The 22,038-nt window shown below is 45.7% G+C and overlaps 1 protein-coding gene across 1 annotated transcript in view; it reads left to right on the top strand.

Moving 5' to 3' along the window:
- Positions 1 to 22,038, top strand: part of LOC129837428 (cyclin-dependent kinase 14-like) — a 208,231-nt gene that overhangs the window by 7,369 nt on the left and 178,824 nt on the right. Inside the window, exon 2 of the mRNA XM_055903578.1 lies at positions 3,293 to 3,324. Coding sequence (XP_055759553.1) covers positions 3,293 to 3,324 — 32 coding nt within the window. The remainder of the gene's footprint in view (positions 1 to 3,292; positions 3,325 to 22,038) is intronic.

Below are 22,038 nucleotides of genomic sequence, written 5' to 3'. Positions count from 1 at the left end.
GGTATCGGCTTTTTTTGGTCCTCCAATAATCGGTATCGGCGCTGAAAAATCATAATCGGTCGACCTCTAGTCTGTAGGGCCGTAGGGAGACCGGGCAGAGGGAGGAGACGACAGGACTTAGAGAAACGATCCACAACGACCAGGATCGCGGTGTTACCCTGTGAGAGTGGAAGATCAGTAAGAAAATCCACCGACAGGTGCGACCAAGGCCACTGTGGAACGGGTAAGGGGTGTAACCTTACCTCTGGGCAGGTGCCTAGGAGCCTTCCACTGGGCGCACACCGAGCAGGAGTCACTCTCCATCTCCACCCCTGAGGAGATACCCTAGGAAGGAGACGGACTGTTGGAAGAACAGGCATTTCTCAGCCTTGACGTACAGGTCATGCTCCAACAGGCGACCAAGCACTCTGCAAACCAGGGACACATGCTCGGCGCATGTAGCGGAGTATATCAAAATGTCATCAATATACACCACTACACCCTGCCCGTGCAGGTCCCTGAAAATCTCATCTACAAAGGCTTGGAAGACTGATGGCACATTCATCAACCCGTACGGCATGACGAGGTACTCATAGTGCCCAGAGGGGGTACTGAAAGACATCTTCCACTGGTCTCCCTTTCGGATACGCACCAGGTTGTACGCACTCCTGAGATCTAATTTGGTGAAGAAGCGCGCCCCGTGCATTGACTCTATCGCTGTGGCTATGAGCGGTAGCGGGTAACTATACCTCACAGTGATCTGATTCAGACCCCGATAGTCAATACACGGGCGCAGACCTCCCTCCTTCTTCTTCACAAAAAAGAAACTCGAGGAGTCGGGTGAAGTGGAGGACCGAATGTACCCCTGACGCAGGGATTCGGAGACATATGTTTCCATAGCCTTCGTCTCCGCCTGTGAGAGGGGGTACATGTGACTCCTGGGAAGTGCAGCATCTACCAGGAGATCTATCACACAATCGCCCCGTCGATGAGGTGGTAATTGAGTCGCCTTCTTTTTGGAGAATGCGAGAGCCAAATCGGCATATTCAGGGGGAATGCACACGGTGGAGACCTGGTCTTGACTCTCCACCGTAGTAGCGCCCTGCCTGCTGCCTCGATCCCCAGAGCAACCAACCCGGCACCGACCGGCAGTGTGACCTCTGCAGCCACAGATGGTGCACGAGCGGGAACCCCCTCCGGTCTCCCTGCGCACCGCCCCTCCCAGCTCCATGGGTATTGGAGAGGGGGTGAGGGAGGATGGAACCACCGGACCCCGATCAGAACGTCCGCGGGTAGCCAGCAGGTTGTCCAGCCGGATGGACAAGTCCACCAGTTGGTCGAACGTGAGGGTGGTGTCTCTGCAGGCCAATTCCCGACGGACGTCCTCGCACAGACTGCAGCGGTAATGGTCGATCAGGGCCCTGTCGCTCCATCCCGCGCCGGCAGCCAGGGTCCTAAACTCCAGGGCGAACTCCTGGGCGCTCCTCATCTCCTGCCTCAGATGAAAGAGGCGCTCACCCGCTGCTCTACCCTCGAGCGGGTGGTCGAAGACTGCCCGGAAACGGCGGGTGAACTCCTCAAACTGGTCCAACGCCGCATCTCCCTCTCTCCACACGGCGTTGGCCCTCTTCAGGGCTTTCCCGGTGAGGCACGAGACGAGGGAGGACACCCTCTCACGGCCCCATTGAGGTGGGTGGACGGTGGCCAGGTATAGCTCCAGTTGAAGCAGAAACCCCTGGCGGTTCGCAGCCTCTCCGTCGTACTCCTGGGGCAGGGAGAGACGAATCCCACTTGAACCAGGTGGAAAGGGGCGCTCAGAGAAGACCCCGGTTGTGCTGGTGGAGGCGCTGGGAGAACTCCCTGTGGAAGATCAAAACCCAGCGGTCCATTGTCCGGACAACGCGGTCCATGGCGGTGCCAAGATGGTGAAGCATTGCTGCGTGCTCCCGGACGCGCTCCTTCACCTCTATAACCGTTGTACCTGCTCCTGCTGACTCCATAGTCAGGTCGGTGATTCTATAAGGGTGCGTGCTGGTGGCAGGGAAGTCAGGCGCAGGAGATCGAACTTGGTATAAACGGAGCAGTTCAATAAGTGCTCAAAAACTCCGAAAACCAAAATATACAAAATAATACAAGTGGGTACAAAACCCGTCGCACACCAGAACATAACTTGCACATAGCTCACAAACAAACAATCACGACAAGGGCAATGATGGGGAACAGAGGGTTAAATACACAACATGTAATGAATGGGATTGGAACTAGGTGTGATACAAGACACAAGACAAAACCAAAGGAAAATGAAAAGTGGATCAGCGATGGCTAGAAGGTCGGTGACTTCGACTGCCGAACGCCGCCCGAACAAGGAGAGCGACCAACTTCGGCGGAAGTCGTGATATACCCTCCAATCAGATAATTATTATTGACTTCGTTATGGGAAATTTGTAATTAAAAAGATATTTACTAGGCCATGTTTCCGAAAAGCATTTTTCAGCACTCCTCCCAGGCAATGTGGATTGGTTTGTCTTTCACAGTCAAAAACAAAGCTAAAGATAAGATCTGGTTGGCACTGAATGTAACATACAGTACATCTAGCTGTCAAGGAGGAAACAATCACACCGGCAACACAGCTTTGTTTACCTTCCTTTTCATAAATACGAAGAATATAGCTGTCCAGTGCAATCACTATGACTTCCTGTAATTATATTTATAGTGGCGAGAGAAGACGAGAGCTCCTCAGTCACACCAATGGGCTGCTAGTGTTGTGTTGCTCTCTCCCTGCCACACCTGGGTTCAAATATTGTTTGAAATCCTTCAAATGTACTTTTAGCGTTTGCTTAAGCCTGCCTAGATTTGGGTGGGGTGTGCACTTTTGGGACTATTCCATTGGTTCTGTTGCACCAGGCAAGATAGATCAAGCACAGCTAAAGTATATTTAAAGATTTCAAATACTATTTGAAGTGAACCCAGGTGTGTTCCCAGCCATTCACTAGTCTACTAATGATGATGCAGTGTCTGAAAGGTCTGTCTAATAAAGCACAAACAAACTCTTCTTCTAAATGCTGCCAGTGTCGGATCATGTTGATTGACCTCGGACTGTCTGCCTGAGTGTCTGCCTTAATGAAGGAAGCATAATGAATCTATATCACATGAATAGGAAATCAGGACACAATTACAGGGCTGTGTGTGTGCGTATGTGTGTGCATGTGTGTGGGTTATGAGTGAGTGCACACTGTGGTTGTAGTCACTGTTTCTGTTCCCTGTTCAAAAGACGTCAATGTGAGCCTGATTTTCTTCTTCTCTCTATTTTCAGCTTTCAAGAAAGAGGACAGTGGCTTTGATGAGGTGAGTTCAAAACCAATGAAATTTGGACAGCTGGTGAAATGATTGGCACATTTTTCAGTGCAATACAACAATATTTGATGTTAATGCCTATTGTGTGGTATCATGGATTGAATTCATAGACAGACAATACTGTGGTGGTTCTGTATGCAGTTCAGTAGTTTATTTCTATGATCGGTCATTAGATAGGGTTTGTAATGTATTCATGTGTACTGCATCGGGGCTGTCCTATCATCTCAGTAGTTGTAACGATTGTCTATTTCGTCCTCCTCATTGGACGAGGAGAGGCGAGAAGGATCGGACCAATATGCAGAGTGGTTCGTGCTCATGATGATTTATTAAAACCGAAACTGAACACTGAAATACAAAACAATAAACGAAGTGCAGAAAACCGAAACAGTACCGTGTGGTGAAAACACTAACACGGTAGACAAACACCCACAAAACACACGTGAAACCCCGGCTGCCTAAGTATGATTCTCAATCAGGGACAACGATTGACAGCTGCCTCTGATTGAGAATCATACCAGGCCGAACACACAAAACCCTAACATAGAAAACAACACATAGACAACCTACCCAACTCACGCCCTGACCATACTAAATAAATACAAAACAAGGGAAAACAGGTCAGGAACGTGACAGTAGTCCTAGTCCTCTGGGCCAGTCTTTGTCACTAGGAAGCCAATCAGACACATTATTCTGTGGACAGAGAAACTAACATCAGAATGATGAAAGTATTAGAGAATGTTTTCCCAATGTATAACAATGCTGTGTGTGTGTGTGTGCGTGTGCGTGTGCGTGTGCGTGTGCGTGTGTGTGCTTGCATGCGTGTGTTGATGAGGAAGCCGATAAGGCCGTAGACACTAGGATGTAAATGTTAAATGCGTTGGCAGGGAAATTCTGCTTGCTTGCTCTTTTGAGTTGAAGTAACATAGATTTTCTTCCCAAGCCCTCAATGCGGTGCTTTAGATTGGTATCTAAAGAGATGTCCTTGGTGAAAGATAAGGCTTAACTCCTGTGGTCTCTAAGCCTTTCCCTTTTCCAGTTGGAAATTTAAGTACACAAGGTGTAGAGAGACTGAGGAGACAGCAGCCAGTGTGAATGTTTGCTGATCTTACTTTGGTTAATGATAACCTTATCTGTTTAGCTTATGAAGGTGGTGATGGTACAGACAAACCAGGGATTGCATTAACTAACTGAACAGCTCTACACTACACAATTTTGCCACAAATTCCCCCGTTTTTGCAAATTCCCCCGTTTTTGCCGTCCCAGATCGGGGTGAAATCCTATGAACTTGGGCTAGGATCAATACGTCGGGACTCGCATAGTTTGAGTGGGTCAAGGACACACCGATGATGGCTATTCCATTCTCCAGACCCCTGTCAAATGTCCTGATCATTTTGGTTGTGCATCTTGTAGTATGAGCAGTGTTATGACGAGATTGGACAAGGACTGCTGCCAATAGCCAATGAGCACTCAGCATGTGAGACCAAAACAATGATGGCGAAGAGGAAAGCAACAACTACATGCACCGTGTGGACCGAGCTGATGGAGGACAGATTGGTGGAGCTGTGGAGAGAACATGGCTGCCTTCAATGTGCAAGTTCCTTTTACATGGCCCGGTGCCTCGGATGAGCGCAGTTTGCTCATTCCGTTGGTTCTTAAGTGAAATCTCCACCCACCATGCAAAACGAATTCTACCAATATTACATCTGCGTCCTACCATGACACAAACCAAAAAGATAATTTCATATTATCATTATTATTTCATATTAAGTTCATATTCTGCGCCTCTGGCTTTTTCAAAATGTTTCTGCACATAATAATGTGCACACTTATAAAACAGCTCACTGTTTGCGTGTCAGCATTTTTTTCCTACGACAACCGAGAAATGCAGGGCAGGATCAACTAGGGAATCATTGTGTAATGTGAGCAGCCACGTCCTGGGGTTGAGGATGGAAGGAAGGAAAGATTTGGGACAAGAAAATCATGAAATGTGATTTTAGAAGTCGTGTAGTGTAAAATCTCTGGGGATGTCCCCTCCTCCCATGTCCCTGTATTCTTGCCTAGCTCTACACAGATTATAAGAGTGATGGGCAATTCCTCTTTGCTGCTCTCTCTCTCTCTCTCTCTCTCTCTCTCTCTCTCTCTCTCTCTCTGTCTCTGCCTCTGCCTCTGTCTCTGTCTCTGTCTCTGTCTCTCTCTCTGTCTCTCTCTCTGTCTCTCTCTCTGTCTCTCTCTCTGTCTCTGTGTGTCAATTCAATTCAATTTGCTTTATTTGCATGACATAACAATGTACATATTGCCAAAGATTATTTTGGATATTAACATTATAAAAACAAAAGAAACCAAAAATATGAGAATCAAAATTGTCAACGGGACAAGAGTAACAAGAGAGAGTACATGTGCAGGTTGATTAGTCTGTCAGACACTGTCCCTCAATTTATGGCAGGCAGCAATGTAGTGCGCTGCCAACCCAACTCTCTCTCCCTTTCTCTCTCTCTCTCTGTCTCTTTCTCTCTCTCTCTCTCTGTCTCTTTCTCTCTCTCTCTCTCTCTCTCTCTCTCTCTCTCTCTCTCTCTCTCTCTCTCTCTCTCTCTCTCTCTCTCTCTCTTTCTCTCTCTCTGTCTCTCTCTGTCTCCCTCTCTCTCTGTCTCTCTCTGTCTCTGTCTCTCTCTCTTACTCTCTCTCTGTCTCTCTCTCTCTGTCTCTCTCTCTCTCTGTCTCTCTCTCTCTCTCTCTCTGTCTCTCTCTCTCTCTCTCTCTCTCTCTCTCTCTCTCTCTCTCTCTCTCTCTCTCTCTCTCGCTCTCTCTCTCTCTCCTTGTTCCTCTCTCCCTATCACTGCTGTGGCCACCTGTCAGTTCATAATGAGCATCTCCTCTCTCTGCTTGTGTATAGAAAATCTGACCACTGGTGGACTTACCATTAGGTAGAAGAGGCAATTGCCTCAGGCCTCACGTCATCAATGGACCTCATGAGCTGGGCATTTTAAAATAATATTCAAATAAATTCTACGCCCTCGCTCTAGACAATAAATAAATCCCCATCATAATCTGTGTTTAAGATAGAGATATCCACCGATGTCGGCGGAAGGTGGCAGAGCTACAGCAGTGTTTGTCAAATTAGGTAACTCGGTACCGGGGCGAAAAATGAATGGAAGTGAATATGGCATTTCCACGTCAAAGGTATACAGGTTTTTTCATGTATGAATATTTTATTCAATTAGTTTCTATAGGATAATAGCAGTAAGGCCAAATTCAATATTTCATCAAATAATATTTTTGTAACCTAAAATTCTAAATCAAATATCTAAATAGTCCGTGGTATGAGCATCTTAAAACAATTCCATATGTTAGTTTTGTCAAGGCCGTCGTAGGGAGGAGACCAAGGTGCAGCGCGGTATGCGTACATTCTTCTTTATTCTAAGAATGAACACTGATCAATACTAACTTAACAACAAAACGAACCGTGAAGCTATACAAAGAGTGCTAACAGGCAACTACACATAGACAAGAACCCACAAAACCAAAGGGAAAATGGCAACCTAAATATGATCCCCAATCAGAGACAACGATAAACAGCTGCCTCTGATTGGGAACCAATTCAGGCCACCATAGACCTACATATGCCTAGACTTACAAACACACCTGGACATACAAAAACCCTAGACAATACAAAACAAGCATACCCACCCTCACACCCTGACCTGACCCAAATAATACAGAAAACATAGATAACTAAGGTCAGGGCGTGACAAGTTTAGAAGTAGTCTCACATTGCTATACCTCCAAAATCATGTCGCTGTGTGGAGAATTTTGCATTGCTAAAACAGTTTGAATGATCCTCTGGCTCCCAGCGGCAATATTTTGATTGGGTGTTTTCAAGAACCCTCTCCCACATGCCCATTGGTGCCAGGTGTTATGTGTGGCGCTGTTTTCTGACTGAATGGGACACATTTTACAGAGAGTTGGTCCGTATGCTAGTTTGCAACATTGCAGAAAATGGAAGAAAACCTGGGAGGGACACCGTTTTGTCAGAAGTGTGCTCAATACACAATCCAACATACATATTTTGATGGAGATTTTTATCATCAATTTCCTGGCCATCCTCACCATGCACGGTTCTACCTACGACACTAATTTAGTGAGCACTATTGGAGCTCCCCCCAAGCAAGGCATTCGATTGATTTGACGTGTAGCGAGGCGTCACTGATTTACATCTGGTCTCCACCCCATTTTGCTATTTAGGAAAGACTGGTTCTCGACCCAGCCCTGGGTACTTGGACTCTAGGAGGATACAATACACATTTCCTTAGTAAAAAGGCAGGTGCTGCTGATAAAACGACCATCGTCGTCTAAGCAGAGGACGTGTACAGTATAAGCAACCTATTCATCTGATGCTGTCTGGCATGTCATACTCTTTTTGGCCAGACAGCATCAGATATATGGGCAGCATCAGTCTTACATATAATAAGACAGAGGGGCGCTGTTTCGCTCGCTCGGATGCTTTCTCCGGTGAGATAGTTTCAGCCTCTTGCGAATTGAAGGAAAGTTGGTGGGTGCACAGTGCACTGTTTGGATGCTGGAATTATTTTGGGATGAACGTGCGAAGGTAACCTACTTTTGAAGTGATTATTTGACAATCAGATAAAAACATGACTGGTTGTGTTCATGGCACATTGAAAGGTAATACAGACTGGCCTCTGACTGGGGCCTCCAAATCACTAAGCCCACCCCTGCTCTGACTGAACTCTCTTTCTCTCAATTCAATTTAAGCGCTTTATTGGCATGAGAAACATATGTTAACATTGCCAAAGCAAGTGAATTAGATAATAAACAAAATTGAAAAAAACTATAAAAATTTACAGTAAACATTACACTCACAAAAGTTCCAAAAGAATAAAGACATTACAAATGTCATATTATGTGCAAATAGTTAAATCACAAAAGGGAAAATAAATAAACATAAATATGGGTTGTATTTACAATGGTGTTTGTTCTTCACTGGTTGCCCTTTTCTTGTGTCTACAGGTCACAAATCTTGCTGCTGTGATGGCACACTGTGGTATTTCACCCAATAGATATGGGAGTTTATCAAAATTGGGTTTGTTTTCTAATTCTTTTTGGATCTGTGTAATCTGAGGGAAATATATGTCTCTAATATGGTCATACTTTGGCAGGAGGTTAGGAAGTGCAGCTCAGTTTCCACCTCATTTTGTGGGCAGTGTGCACATAGCCTGTCTTCTCTTGACAGCTAGGTCTGCCTGCGGCGGCCTTTCTCAATAGCAAGGCTATGTTCACTGAGTCTGTATATAGTCAAAGCTTTCCTTAAGTTTGGGTCAGTCACAATGGTCAGGTATTCTGCCACTGTGTACTCTCTGTTTAGGGCCAAATAGCATTCTAGTTTGCTCTGTTTTTTTGTTAATTCTTTCCAAGTCAAGTAATTATGTTTTTGTTTTCTCATGATTTGATTGGGTCTAATTGTGTTGCTGTCCTGGGGCTCTGTGTGGTCTGTTTGTGTTTGTGAACTGAGCACCAGGACCAGCTTGCTTAGGGGACTCTTCTCCAGGTTCCTCTCTCTGTACGTGATGGTTTTGTTATGGAAGGTTTGGAAATCGCTTCCTTTTAGGTGGTTGTAGAATTTAACGTCTCTTTTCTGGATTTTGAATTATATCCCTGTCACCCTCTCTCACTCTCTCACTCTCTTGTAATCTGCAGTCTCAGCTCTGTGGTTGCACTGAGGAAGTCATTATGCTTGTTTTAAGACTTTGTCATCACTGGGGCTTTGCACAAGTCATTATTTGTGATGGCACTGGAGTCTAGCTGTATATAAAATGTCTGTATATAAAATCGAAGTTATTTAACATTGGCATTAGTTATGTTTCCTGTGATTACGCTTATGAACATAGATTAGAAATATCGCCACCACCAGTCCATTTTATGCTACTGGGACTTTTGTGGTGAAATAATGTGAACCGGACCGTTCCAAGAAGCTGGTTTTCTGGGAAATAGCCCGGACCATTGGCTATAAATGTTCTCTGCCGCCAGGGGAAAAATGTAAAGAATTTGGGAATGAAAAAGAACCATTTCCTGTGCAGCACCAGGTTGTCTCTGAGTGAGCAGTAAGGAGAGGAATTAGCCGGCGTGTGTTTGTGTCTTAAAGAAGGGCCCATTGTTTGCTACATTGTTCAGCTGATGCCCATTCATCATGGGCAGAACACCACGAGTCTGATTCAAATGTACCCAGAGTAGCTAGCCTACTACACTGCCTGAAGAATTATCAACAGTACCCTGTTAGTTTGTCTTGATATTAAATTGTTGCTCCAAGGTAATGTGACTGTATCTGGCACAGAAAGAGATCTGGTCATAACTCCCAGAGAAAGAGACCAGTCATCCACAGCAGTCTTTTTTCCCCTTTCTCCTCTTTTCTCTGTCCCTGTCTCCTCTTCTCTCTGTCCCTGTCTCCTCTTTTCTCTGTCCCTGTCTCCTCTTCTCTTTGTCCCTGTCTCCTCTTTTCTCTGTCCCTCTCTCCTCTTCTCTCTGTCCCTCTCTCCTCTTTTCTCTGTCCCTGTCTTCTCTTTTCTCTGTCCCTGTCTCCTCTTCTCTCTGTCCCTGTCTCCTCTTTTCTCTGTCCCTCTCTCCTCTTTTCTCTGTCCCTCTCTCCTCTTCTCTCTGTCCCTGTCTCCTCTTTTCTCTGTCCCTCTCTCCTCTTTTCTCTGTCCCTCTCTCCTCTTCTTTCTGTCCCTCTCTCCTCTTCTTTCTGTCCCTGTCTCCTCTTTTCTCTGTCCTTCTCTCCTCTTCTCTCTGTCCCTGTCTCCTCTTTTCTCTGTCCCTCTCTCCTCTTTTCTCTGTCCCTCTCTCCTCTTCTCTCTGTCCCTGTCTCCTCTTTTCTCTGTCCCTCTCTCCTCTTTTCTCTGTCCCTCTCTCCTCTTATTTCTGTCCCTATCTCCTCTTCTCTCTGTCCCTGTCTCCTCTTCTCCCTGTCCCTTTCTCCTCTTTTCTCTGTCCTTCTCTCCTCTTCTCTCTGTCCCTGTCTCCTCTTTTCTCTGTCCCTCTCTCCTCTTTTCTCTGTCCCTGTCTCCTCTTTTCTCTGTCCCTGTCTCCTCTTTTCTCTGTCCCTGTCTCCTCTTTTCTCTGTCCCTCTCTCCTCTTCTCTCTGTCCCTGTCTCCTCTTTTCTCTGTCCCTCTCTCCTCTTCTCTCGGTCCCTGTCTCCTCTTCTCTCGGTCCCTGTCTCCTCTTCTCTCGGTCCCTGTCTCCTCTTCTCTCGGTCCCTGTCTACTCTTCTCTCTGTCCCTGTCTCCTCTTCTCTCGGTCCCTGTCTCCTCTTCTCTCTGTCCCTGTCTCCTCTTCTCTCTGTACCTGTCTCCTCTTCTCTCTGTCCCTCTCTCCTCTTCTCTCAGTCCCTGTCTCCTCTTCTCTCTGTCCCTGTCTCCTCTTCTCTCTGTCCCTCTCTCCTCTTCTCTCTGTCCCTGTCTCCTCTTCTCTCTGTCCCTCTCTCCTCTTCTCTCTCCCTCTTTCTCTGTCTTTGTCCCTCTCTCTCCCCATCCTGCTCCTATCTATATCCTCCCTGATTCCTTCTCTCTTTTCCTCTCTACCCCTCTTTCTCTTTCCACCTCTGTCCTTTCTTCCCATCTTTCTGTCCCTCTCTCTTTTTCACTGTCTCCCTATATCTCTCTCTGTCCCTGCCACTCAATCTTTCTCTTTTCACCCCCCCCCTCTCTCTTTCTCCTTGCCCCCCTTTGCTTCCCTCTTCTAGTGGAAACACAGGCGCTGTACTGTGTGGCCTGGCTGAATGTTAAATAACACTGCTCTGGGTTTGACTGTTCTATTACAGAAGGCTGTTAGAGAACTCTGGGACGCTGTAACACACACACGCACGCACGCACACACACACACACACACACACACACACACACACACACACACACACACACACACACACACACACACACACACACACACACACACACACACACACACACACACACACACACACACACACACACACACACACACACACACATATATATACTGGAATGCTGAAATGGCCTCTTCTTAAGAGGAAGTCTCAGGAGGCATCATGTTGAGCCATTAGAATGGGCAGATTGTGTGTGTGTGTGCACGTCCTCAGCTGCTGCCCCATAGACTCAATCCAATTTTAGTTAACATGTAAGCCGAGATCCATGAGTGTCACTTTGTCTTCACTTCAGACATTGTATGCACACAGAGAAATTAAAATGTGTTGCAACACAAATAATAACTTCTGGATAATGACAATTGCTAAATATTGTTAGATTAAGGCCAAGGTCTTCAATTATTTCTGGCTATTAATAATACTTTTCTCCCTCCTTATTTTATCCTTTCTCTTTTTCTCTCTCTCTCTCTGTCTCTGTCGCACGAGAACTTCATTATCTATTCTCAGCAGAATTGGAGTCTGGCACATTGAATAATTGCATGTGTTTGGTGTCAGGATCAGAAATGAATGCAATAAACGTCTTCATCTATCACATTAAAGACTCCAGCAATATTAGTGGAGGAGCCATTAAGACTGAACCGGATGGAAAATCTGTCATTTATTTCACAGGAAACAAATTACCTTTTGGTCCTTGGGAGTTATCTGAAGGTTTATAATGGGAGGAACAGTGCTCTCCTTCATCATTGTCATCATCATCATCATCATCATCATCATCTGTGTCATCATCTTTTATGTCATCACTAGCAGTCAGTCACTTCTTGAATAGTAGTATGGTATGGCTGGAGCCTTTCCCCGGGTCTTAGAATGTTAGCGTGCCAAGGGCGGAGGGAGAGAAATGGCGAGAAGAGAGATGCCTGCAATAGTGAATTTTTCCTTCGTCAGGGGATGTCGGGAGGGTTGGGTCACAGTTAAGCCCCAGTGAGGAACTGCTAGGTGGGGTAGACAGGGGAGAGAGGAGGAGGAGAAGGGGGAGGGAGGGAGAGAGAGAGGCGCTGTCACGTATTCTGCCATGGTGATCCTTGGGGACGGACACAGCCCAGCAGAATACCCAGATAGACCATGGATTTCTCTCTCTCTCTCTCTTTCTCTCTCTCTCGCACTCTCTCACACTCTCTCTCTGTTGCTTCCTCTCTCGCTGGCTGACTCCATGGAACTCCAGTTCTTTACCAATACTTTAGCCTTGCTTTCTGTCTCAGAGCACAAATGTCTGTTGGGAGAAATTGGTTGGAATTACGCTGGTGGTTAAGAGAGGAGAGGAGGAGGGGCAGCTCGAATATTGTGGATGTTTATTATATTTTTCCTGAGTGACATAGCCACAGAGGTCTGACAGTTTGAATAGCTTGTATTGGATGTCTGTCTCACACCATTAATGACGTTTGAAATGCTGTCAGAACCTGATGACATTGTCAAATTGTCTCACGAGCGCACACATCTGTCTCTAAGCCAGGGTCAGTGGTGATTGTTATTCGGTTAAAACACTTCCCATTGAGAATTCAAAATGCACAGAAAACTCAACCTGCTAACACCCCCTATTGATTTCTGGTTAGAGTCTTCATTCTTCAAAGTTCAATTAAAACAGCGTATTTTGATGACTTTGAAAAATCCAATCAATGTTCTACATTGATACCATGTGGGCGCGGTAGCGTTGATTAGAGGGATTGACTCACTGATTCCTGCTTTGAGGTCCCATTGACTTTCATGTCCTATAATGTTGTTCAAGTAAATCTCCACATGAGTTCAATAACTGTTGAGCTACATAGGGGTGGAAAGGAAAAGTAAAGGCCATATCTCTGTGAGGAAATCAGGAGGAAAGATTATAAAAACGAACGTGTAAGGACCGTAGAGGCTAAGGAAGAGAGGAGAAGAGGAGAGTACCAGGAGACCAGTGGTGGCCTGCGGTGTGAAACACCATGGTGTCGATTAGAGCCTTCCTTCACACTAACATTGATAACACACACAGGTGCCGCCCATGGCTTATCGATTCACCAAGTGGTGCGCTCGCCAATGTCACCCTTCCTGCCCCTGGATGTGTCTCAAGATTACCGTCTTCCCCATCCCCAAGCCACAGGGTTCCCGTCCCCCACGTCTCCTAGATAAGGGACAAGGTCAGAGGTCATCGGGAATCTAGATAACGTCCCTCTCCCGGTTTGCATCACCGTGGGCAACAACGTATGGCGAACACTTTTTAATGTTATCGTCGAGGACTCAAATAAAATTATCAAAGATGACATATATTGTCTTTCAGGATCATAGTCGGGATCAGAAATATCACACCTTTTGTTGTTCTGAGAGGCCTTGCTGAGGTGATGTTTCACTGCAGTCAGTGCAGTAGTTGATATCATATACTATAGCTCTACTGGGAGATTGTGGATCCTGTCACTGACAGATACATATCCACCATTCATCTATAAGTAGGACTGGAACCGCTGTAACTTAAGCTGCAGATTAGAACAGGTAGGATCCATATGCTTTTAAATAGAGTGAAACCAAACCTGTGAGTTCTTACAATGTGATCAAAGGTCCACTGACGTCTCACTCATTTCTATGGTCTCTGTAGTTCCCGGGAGAGAGATGCTTCCCAGAGGTTTCTTCCCATTCCGTACCGCATGTTGAATATTCCAACCGGAATCATCCGGCTTTAATGACGGCAGGATATCATTTCACACTTTTCGCTCATTGTGCTGCTAACCTTCCTCTCTGTAAGCTGCTTAGCCATACTATCAGACAGTGAATATTATTAAATCAAGTTTTAAGCTGTGGTAGGGAGGGAAGGATAAGCAAGGAATCTGAATGAAATTATGTTAGAGTTAGTCAGAGGAATAGTTTCTGAGACCAGAAACTACTCTCTATGAGATGCTAGATAGAAAATCCTCTTCTCAGTTTTTTTCAGGGCTGAGACATTTTAGGGGCCATTTTGTAGGGTTGGAGTATCCCTCTCTGTGAACCAGGGTAGATGTTTTCTGAGGGTGTAGTTCACCCACTGTCCTGTTGCACTGCGGAGGAGCTCAAGGGTCTCTTCTTTGTAAACATATATTTATGTGTGTGTGTGTGTGTGTGTGTGTGTGTGTGTGTGTGTGTGTGTGTGTGTGTGTGTGTGTGTGTGTGTGTGTGTGTGTGTGTATATTTTCCTAGACAAGCAAGCTTTCGATGCTAGGTTACTTTAGGTTGTCTGTTTGTTGAGGAGGTAGAGATTTACACTTTGTGAGTCTGGTCCTCCTGAAATGCAGCAGACGTTGAGTTGACTTCACTCAGACATTAAGCAGAACCTACTCGTACACACACACACACACACCACACACACACACACACACACACACACACACACACACACACACACACACACACACACACACACACACACACACACACACACACACACACACACAAAAACTGGGAATGTTGCCCCCTATTGCCATTCTCTCTCTCTCTCTCTCTCTCTCTCTCTCTCTCTCTCTCTCTCTCTCTCTCTCTCTCTCTCTCTCTCTCTCTCTCTCTCTCTCTCTCTCTCTCTCTCTCTCTCTCTCTCTCTCTCTCTCTCTCTCTCTCTCTCTCTCTCTCTCTCTCTCTCTCTCTCTCTCTCTCCATTCACCTCTTTCTATATTCTCTCACTTTCTCTCTCTCTCTGTCTGTCTCTCTGGGTGGTCTCCTGGCTGGTTTGTGGTTCTCCTCTGGTCTGATTAGGATGGCTAGATTATGCCACAAACAGTTGTGGCGTCAGCTCCCCAAATGTTTCTATTGGCTACATCACCATGACTACTGTACACAACAAGTTCCATATGTACGTCTTCGGTCACAATACTGTCACATAGAAATACATTTACTTCCTTCTGAGTAAACAATTGTTCTTTCTTGTTCTACTTTAGGCCTATTTTTCTCTAAGATGTATCCATCACTGAAATGAATGTGGAATTGCTGAGAGCCTGTGAAAATAGACTGCCACCACCGTGTTCCTATCAGGTGACTGGAAGGGACTACAGATCAGGTGTATGTAGGTTAATGTAAGCGTCAGTGTCCTACTTCTGTCTGTTTTTGATCAAACCAATGACTGTGGAACAAACCAAAAGGTATGGCTCACATCTCTGCTGTCAGTATAGCCTGCTCACTCCATATAATATGTATTTTTAGTGTACTGTGCATGAAATGTACAGTAGGTAGTTTATGCTGTATTTTTTGTCTCTAAGGCGTTTAGCCCACATGTGAAACAGCTAGCCAGGCAGTTCCAATAGGCAGTGTGTTTCTATGTTCACTCTCTGCAGTGAGGGAAAAGGCTTCTGGGCCTGCCTGCCTGCCTCCCTGTCCGCCCAGCTCATGTTTTGTAGCAACGCGTTTGAAAATCACTTCAAGATGTCCTATGCTAGCACTCATTTGACCTCAGAAGTCTCTGTGTTTTGTTCTCTCGCTCTTTTTTCCCTCCTTCTTCCTGAGGTAGTAGAGTAAGATATTGACAGATACCCTTGAACACCCCTCTGTCCTCCTCTCTCCAGAACGGCCCACGAGGGAAGCTGGGAGGAACCGACTTCCTTCTGCCAACGCTACATCACTCCTGCTCCACCCCCTCACAGGGCACACTAGGGTGGGGAGAAATATAGAGCCAACATCATTACTCATTTCACCTTGTAAGGGCAGTGTGTGTGTGTGTGTGTGTGTGTGTGTGTGTGTGTGTGTGTGTGTGTGTGTGTGTGTGTGTGTGTGTGTGTGTGTGTGTGTGTGTGTGTGTGTGTGTGTGTGTGTGTGTGTGTGTGTGTGTGTGCCTACATGCTTGTGTGCATCCTCTGCTGTTAACCCATTAACTCAATCCAATTCCTGTTAAGATTAAAGTAGAGTTCTCTCTTCTAAACTCATTAACTTCTCTTGATCAGTGTACATTCTCCTAGAAGATACTTTGATGCAGCCGTAAGCCTGAATGACTGGTGACGATGGCTTGACTTTTCAGCAGCAGCAGCCATGTTTCTGTGCTTCTGTCAGTCTGAGTATTGACGGCCAGCTAATCTGGGGGTGTTAGCCTGCAGGGGTTAGGTCAGCTATTTCTCAATCTGAGGATGATGGCTCAACTGAAAGCGTTGGCTTCAAGACTCTGACAGGCGGTCAGCTATTTATCACTCTCCCCTAGTTAATCTAAGAATCGTTAGCTGCGAGGTACTCGTTTTTTTCTCAATCTAAGATTAGTGCTAATCTGAGAAAATTAGCGGTCTTCGTTTTTAGCCATCACTCATATTCGGCTGTAAATTCCTCCAGCTAGCTGTTATAATCTTGGAACTCCATTATACAGGATTAGTGTATAGTTGAATGATGCTATGACAAGTTTAGTTTGTTTGAGCATGAATCCATACAAGATTAGACTGGTCCAAGATCAGTTTGTGCTGTCTTGCCAATTCAAGCATAGGAGTTGCCAAAACATCACTAACAGATCTGCGACCAGGCTAATACTGTATGAGATAGTTGTGGATGTATGAGTCCTGCCAGTGTGAAGCTCCTGAGTGTGAGTCCTGGTGTTCAATCCCACCATCTCCTGTCTCATCGTGAATAACGTTGGTATAATCCAACTGTCGTTAACCCAGCCATTCGCTAGCGAATTAACGTCCCCTCAATGGCCCGGGAGGATACCTAATGGATTAAATATTGCTGAGATATTAAAATGCAAATGTGGCATGAACAGTATGACCAGTCTCCCCCGTTGTTAGGCGAGCTTCCGTCCCGTTGTTAGCGGCGTCGTGTGGCGATGATGACTGGCGGATGTGATGTCACGTCGATCATGTTGACGGCTGTTGGAGCGCTCCCATATGTTTCAGGGCGCAGACTAGGTTAGTGCTGCACAGGGAGGAAAAGGCAAGGAACCGCTGACTGGTAGCTAAAATCTGTCCCAAATGGCACTCTATTCCCCACATAGTGCACTACTTTTAACCAGAGCCCTATGTAGTATAATAGTGCACTTTAAAGGGATTAGATGCTGTGGGGGGAAATAAGGCATTAGGAGGGTAATGGTATGGAAGACAACCATGCTTCATTCTGGTTAATATGTTCTGGGTTCAGCAGGTAAAGCAATAAGGGGCTAGTATAAAGATAACATACTTTCAGAGGATTCATTTAAACTGATTACATTCTATATTTAGTTAGAAACTTGGCCTCTCTCTTGTTTTGTCTCACATTTTCTCTTACATACTGACAGTTCAAAACAATTTGGAAAAAGTCTCAAATGTCAAGGTAAATATTGTGTTTAATGATCTGCCCTTTTTTGAAAGAAGAAGGTTATGGGGAAAGAAACACAATGATCTCTGTTGACCTTTGGAAAGGAGGAAATATCACCTTTCATCTCCGATCGAATAAGCACTCTTTCTTCTCTCAATTTAGACAGCTCTACTATTTGGAGGCTCATTATGAGAGGAAGAGTGGTTGTCTGGCTGGCTGGGTGTGTGTGTGTGTGTGTGTGCACATTTGCATGTGTGTGGAGTGCGTGCCAGCCAGTCTGTTCACTTTACAGAGTCCAGAGAAGCCCATAGAGTCTTGCTCTGACATTTTTGGGAGGTCAGGAAAGGAAGTGGGATGTGGGAGTACTGTGGCAGGTGAGAAAAGGAGAGCGAGAGAGACAGAGAGAGACAGAGAGGTTGAGAGAGAAAGGTTGAGAGTGAGAGAGAGAGAGAAGAGACGGTGAGTGAGAGAGACATGGATGTAGGGAAGGATGAGGAAGAGAGAGAAGGAAGGAGGATGAGAGATAAGGAGTGAAGGAGAGGGATGGAGAGAGAGATAAAATTAGGAGTGTGTGAGAGTGGGGCAATAGTGTGAAATAGTAATTGTGGTTAAGGGAGAGGTGTATAGGCGGTGAATCTCAAACCAGCCCCTCTCCCCTCGTTCCTACCAACTCGATCAGAGGGCCCTCTGTTGTCAGGTGTTGCTGACGAAACTCTGAAGGTGACTTGTGGGGCTGGGAATTGCCAGGGACCTAACCATACAATGTTATCACGATACTTACACTCTTAGAAAAAAGGGTTCCAAAAGGGTTCTGCGGCTGTCCCCAGAAAATAACCCTTTTTGTTCCAGGTAGAACTATTTTTGGTTCCACCCTCTTTGGAGAGGGTTCAACCTGGAACCAAATGCGGTTATTCAAAGGGTTCTCCTAAGAACACTTTTTGGTTCTAGATACAGTGCCTTCAGAAAGTATTCACACCCCTTGACTTTTTCAACACTTTGTTGTGTTACAGATGAATTTAAAATGGATGAAATTGAGATGTGTCACTGGACTACCCACAATACCCCATAATGTCAAAGTGGAAGGATGTTTTTTGAAAGTTTTACTTTTTTCTTTAAATTTTTTTAGTTAATACATATTCAACCCCTTTGTTATGGCAAGCCTAAATAAGTTCAGGAGTCAAAATTTGCTTAACAAGTCACATAATAAGTTGCATATATTCGCTTTGTGTGCAATAATATATATATATTTTTTACAACTACCTCAATAATATTTTTTTTTACAACTACCTCATCTCTGCACCCCACACATACAATTATCTGTAAGGTCCCTCAGTCTAGCAGTGAATTTCAAATACAGATTCAAACACAGAGGTTTTCCAATGCCTCGCAAAGAAGGGCACCTATTGGTAGATGGGTAAAAATAAAAAGCAGACATTGAATGAGCATGTTGAACTTATTAATTACTCTTTGGATGGTGTATCAATACACCCAGTCACTACAAAGATACAGGCATCCTTCCTGACTCAGTTGCCGGAGATGAAGGCCAATGGTAACTTTAAAACGTTTACATAACTGAATGGCTTTGACAGGAGAAATTTGAGGTTCGATCAACAACATTGTAGGTACTTCACAATACTAACCTAATTGACAGTGTCACGGATCCCTCCGGAACTTTCATTACGCACACCTGTCCCCTATTCCCACTCATTAGTACTTGTATATATGTTCCCTTTGGTTTCCATTTGGGGGGTTGATTATTGTTACTACGTCCATTGGTGCGTGTGAGTACCTGTGCTGTGTGTTTTGGCTTTCGTGCCATTGTGGATTGCACAGATGATTACAGGTCTCGTCCCGTGTGATAATCATTGTGTGCGTATGTTATTTATTCGAGGTACTACTTGCTCTTTTGTTTGGGTTTAAACCCTGTGTTTTGTTACGTGTTTGTTTGGTCTTTGTCCCCGTGCCTTTACACGGCACGCCGTAATTTGGGTACAATAAAAATCCCTATTACGCATTCCTGCGTCTGTCTCCCAATCCTTTATGCCAACATGACAGAATAATTTACCATTGAGAGAGACAGCGGGAATGGCCCGCAATTCCCGCAATTTCTGCAGCTGCAACTGGCCCGTCCGACGACTCCACAACTGGTCCGTCCGACACCACTGCAACTGGCCCGTCCGACGACGCCACAACTGGTCCGTCCGACACCACTGCAACTGGCCCGTCCGACGACGACGCAACTGGTCCGTCTGACACCACTGCAACTGGCCCGTCCGACGACGACGCAACTGGTCCGTCTGACACCACTGCAACTGGCCCGTCCGACGACGCCACAACTGGTCCGTCCGACACCACTGCAACTGGCCCGTCCGACGACGACGCAACTGGTCCGTCTGACACCACTGCAACTGGCCCGTCCGACGACGACGCAACTGGTCCGTCTGACACCACTGCAACTGGCCCGTCCGACGATGACGCAACTTCGGCAGCTGCATCAGGTCCTGATCGACCCGCACTGCGTTCCTGTGATCGTCCTCGAGGCCGGTGTCATTGCGCTGCTAGTGCAGCGCGTCAGGGGGAGAGTACTGTCACGGATCCCTCCAGAACTTTCATCACGCACACCTGCCCCCTATTCCCCCTGATTAGTATATTATATATGTGCCCTCTGTCTCTATTGGTTATTGTTCACATGTCCGTTGGTGGTGTGAGTACCTATGTGTTGGAGCAGCTGTTATGCTGCATGCTTTAAATATTGTGTATTACGGGTATCATCCCGTGTCGTTCAACGAGGTTTACCTTCGCTCTTTTGTTTGGGTACAGCCCAGTGTTTTTGTTTTTGTGTTTGTTTTGGATGTATTAAAAACCCCTATTGTGTATTCCTGCGCCTGATTCCAAATCCTTTATACCAGCTTGACAGACAGAGTGAAAAGAAGGAAGCCTGTGCAGAATACAAATCTTCCAAAACATGCATCTTGTTTGCAACAAGGCATTAAAGTAATACTGCAAAAAATGTTGCAAAGCAATTCACTTTTTGTCCTGAGTACAAAGTGTTATGTTTGGGGCAAATCCAATACAGCACATTACTGAGTACCACTTTCCATTTTTTCAAGCATAGTGGTAACTGCATAATGTTATGGGAATGCTTGTAATGCAATTTGCATCCTGTAGCACAAACTCCAAAAAGTTCTGGGACACTGGAGAATAATGGAGAATAAGAGCACCTCCTCCCAGCTGCCCACTGCACTGAGGCTAGGAAACACTGTCACCACCGATAAATCCACAATAATTGAGAATTTCAATAAGCATTTTTCTACGGCTGGCCATGCTTTCCACCTGGCTACCCCAGTCAACAGCTCTGAACCCCCCACAGCAACTTGCCCAAACCTCCCCCATTTCTCCTTCACCCAGATCCAGATGGCTGATGTTCTGAAGGAGCTGCAAAATCTGGACCCCTACAAATCAGCTGGGCTAGGCAATCTGGACCCTCTCTTTCTAAAATTATTTGCCGCAATTGTTGCAACCCCTATTACCAGCCTGTTCAACCTCTCTTTCGTATCGTCTGCGATCCCCAAAGATTGGAAAGCTACCGCGGTCATCCCCCTCTTCAAAGGGGGAGACACTCTAGACCCGCACTGCAAACTGACCTTTACCTATCCTACCTTGCCTTTCTAAGGTCTTCGAAAGCCAAGTTAACAAACAGATCACCGACCATTTCCAATCCCACCGTACCTTCTCCGCTATGCAATCTGGTTTCCGAGCTGGTCATGGGCGCACCTCAGCCACGCTCAAGGTCCTAAATGATATCATAACCGCCATCGGTAAGAAACAATACTGTGCAACCGTATTCATCGACCTGGCCAAGGCTTTCGACTCTGTCAATCACCACATTCTTATCGGCAGACTCAACAGCCATGTTTTCTCAAATGACTGCCTCGCCTGGTTCACCAACTACTTTTCAGACAGAGTTCAGTGTGTCAAATCGGAGGGCCTGTTGTCTCTATGGGGGTGCCACAGGGTTCAATTCTTGGGCCAACTCTTTTCTCTGTATACATTAATGATGTCGCTCTTGCTACTGGTGATTCTCTGATCCACCTCTACGCAGACAACACCATTTTGTATACTTCTGGCCCTTCTTTGGACACTGTGTGAACAAGCCTCCAGATGAGCTTCAATGCCATACAACTCTCCTTCCGTGGCCTCCAACTGCTCTTAAATGCAAGTAAAACTAAATGCGTGCTCTTCAACCGATCGCTGCCCGCACCTGCCCGCCCGTCTAGTATCACTATTCTGGACAGTTCTGACTTAGAATATGTGGACAACTACAAATATGTAGGTGTCTGGCTAGACTGTAAACTCCCCTTCCAGACTCACATTAACCTGTTTGGAATAGGGGGCATCATTTTCACGTTCGGAGGAAAAGCGTGCCCAGAGTAAACTGCCTGCTACTCAGACCCAGAAGCGAATACATGCATATTATTAGTAGATTTGGATAGGAAACACTCCGAGGTTTCTAAAACGGTTTGAATGATGTCTGTGAGTATAACAGAACTTA

The sequence above is a fragment of the Salvelinus fontinalis genome, chromosome 38, assembly GCF_029448725.1.
Source record: "Salvelinus fontinalis isolate EN_2023a chromosome 38, ASM2944872v1, whole genome shotgun sequence".
Classification (NCBI taxonomy): Eukaryota; Metazoa; Chordata; class Actinopteri; order Salmoniformes; family Salmonidae; genus Salvelinus; species Salvelinus fontinalis.
Note: the sequence above shows the minus strand (reverse complement) of the source record. Positions and strands in the feature narration are given on the sequence as shown.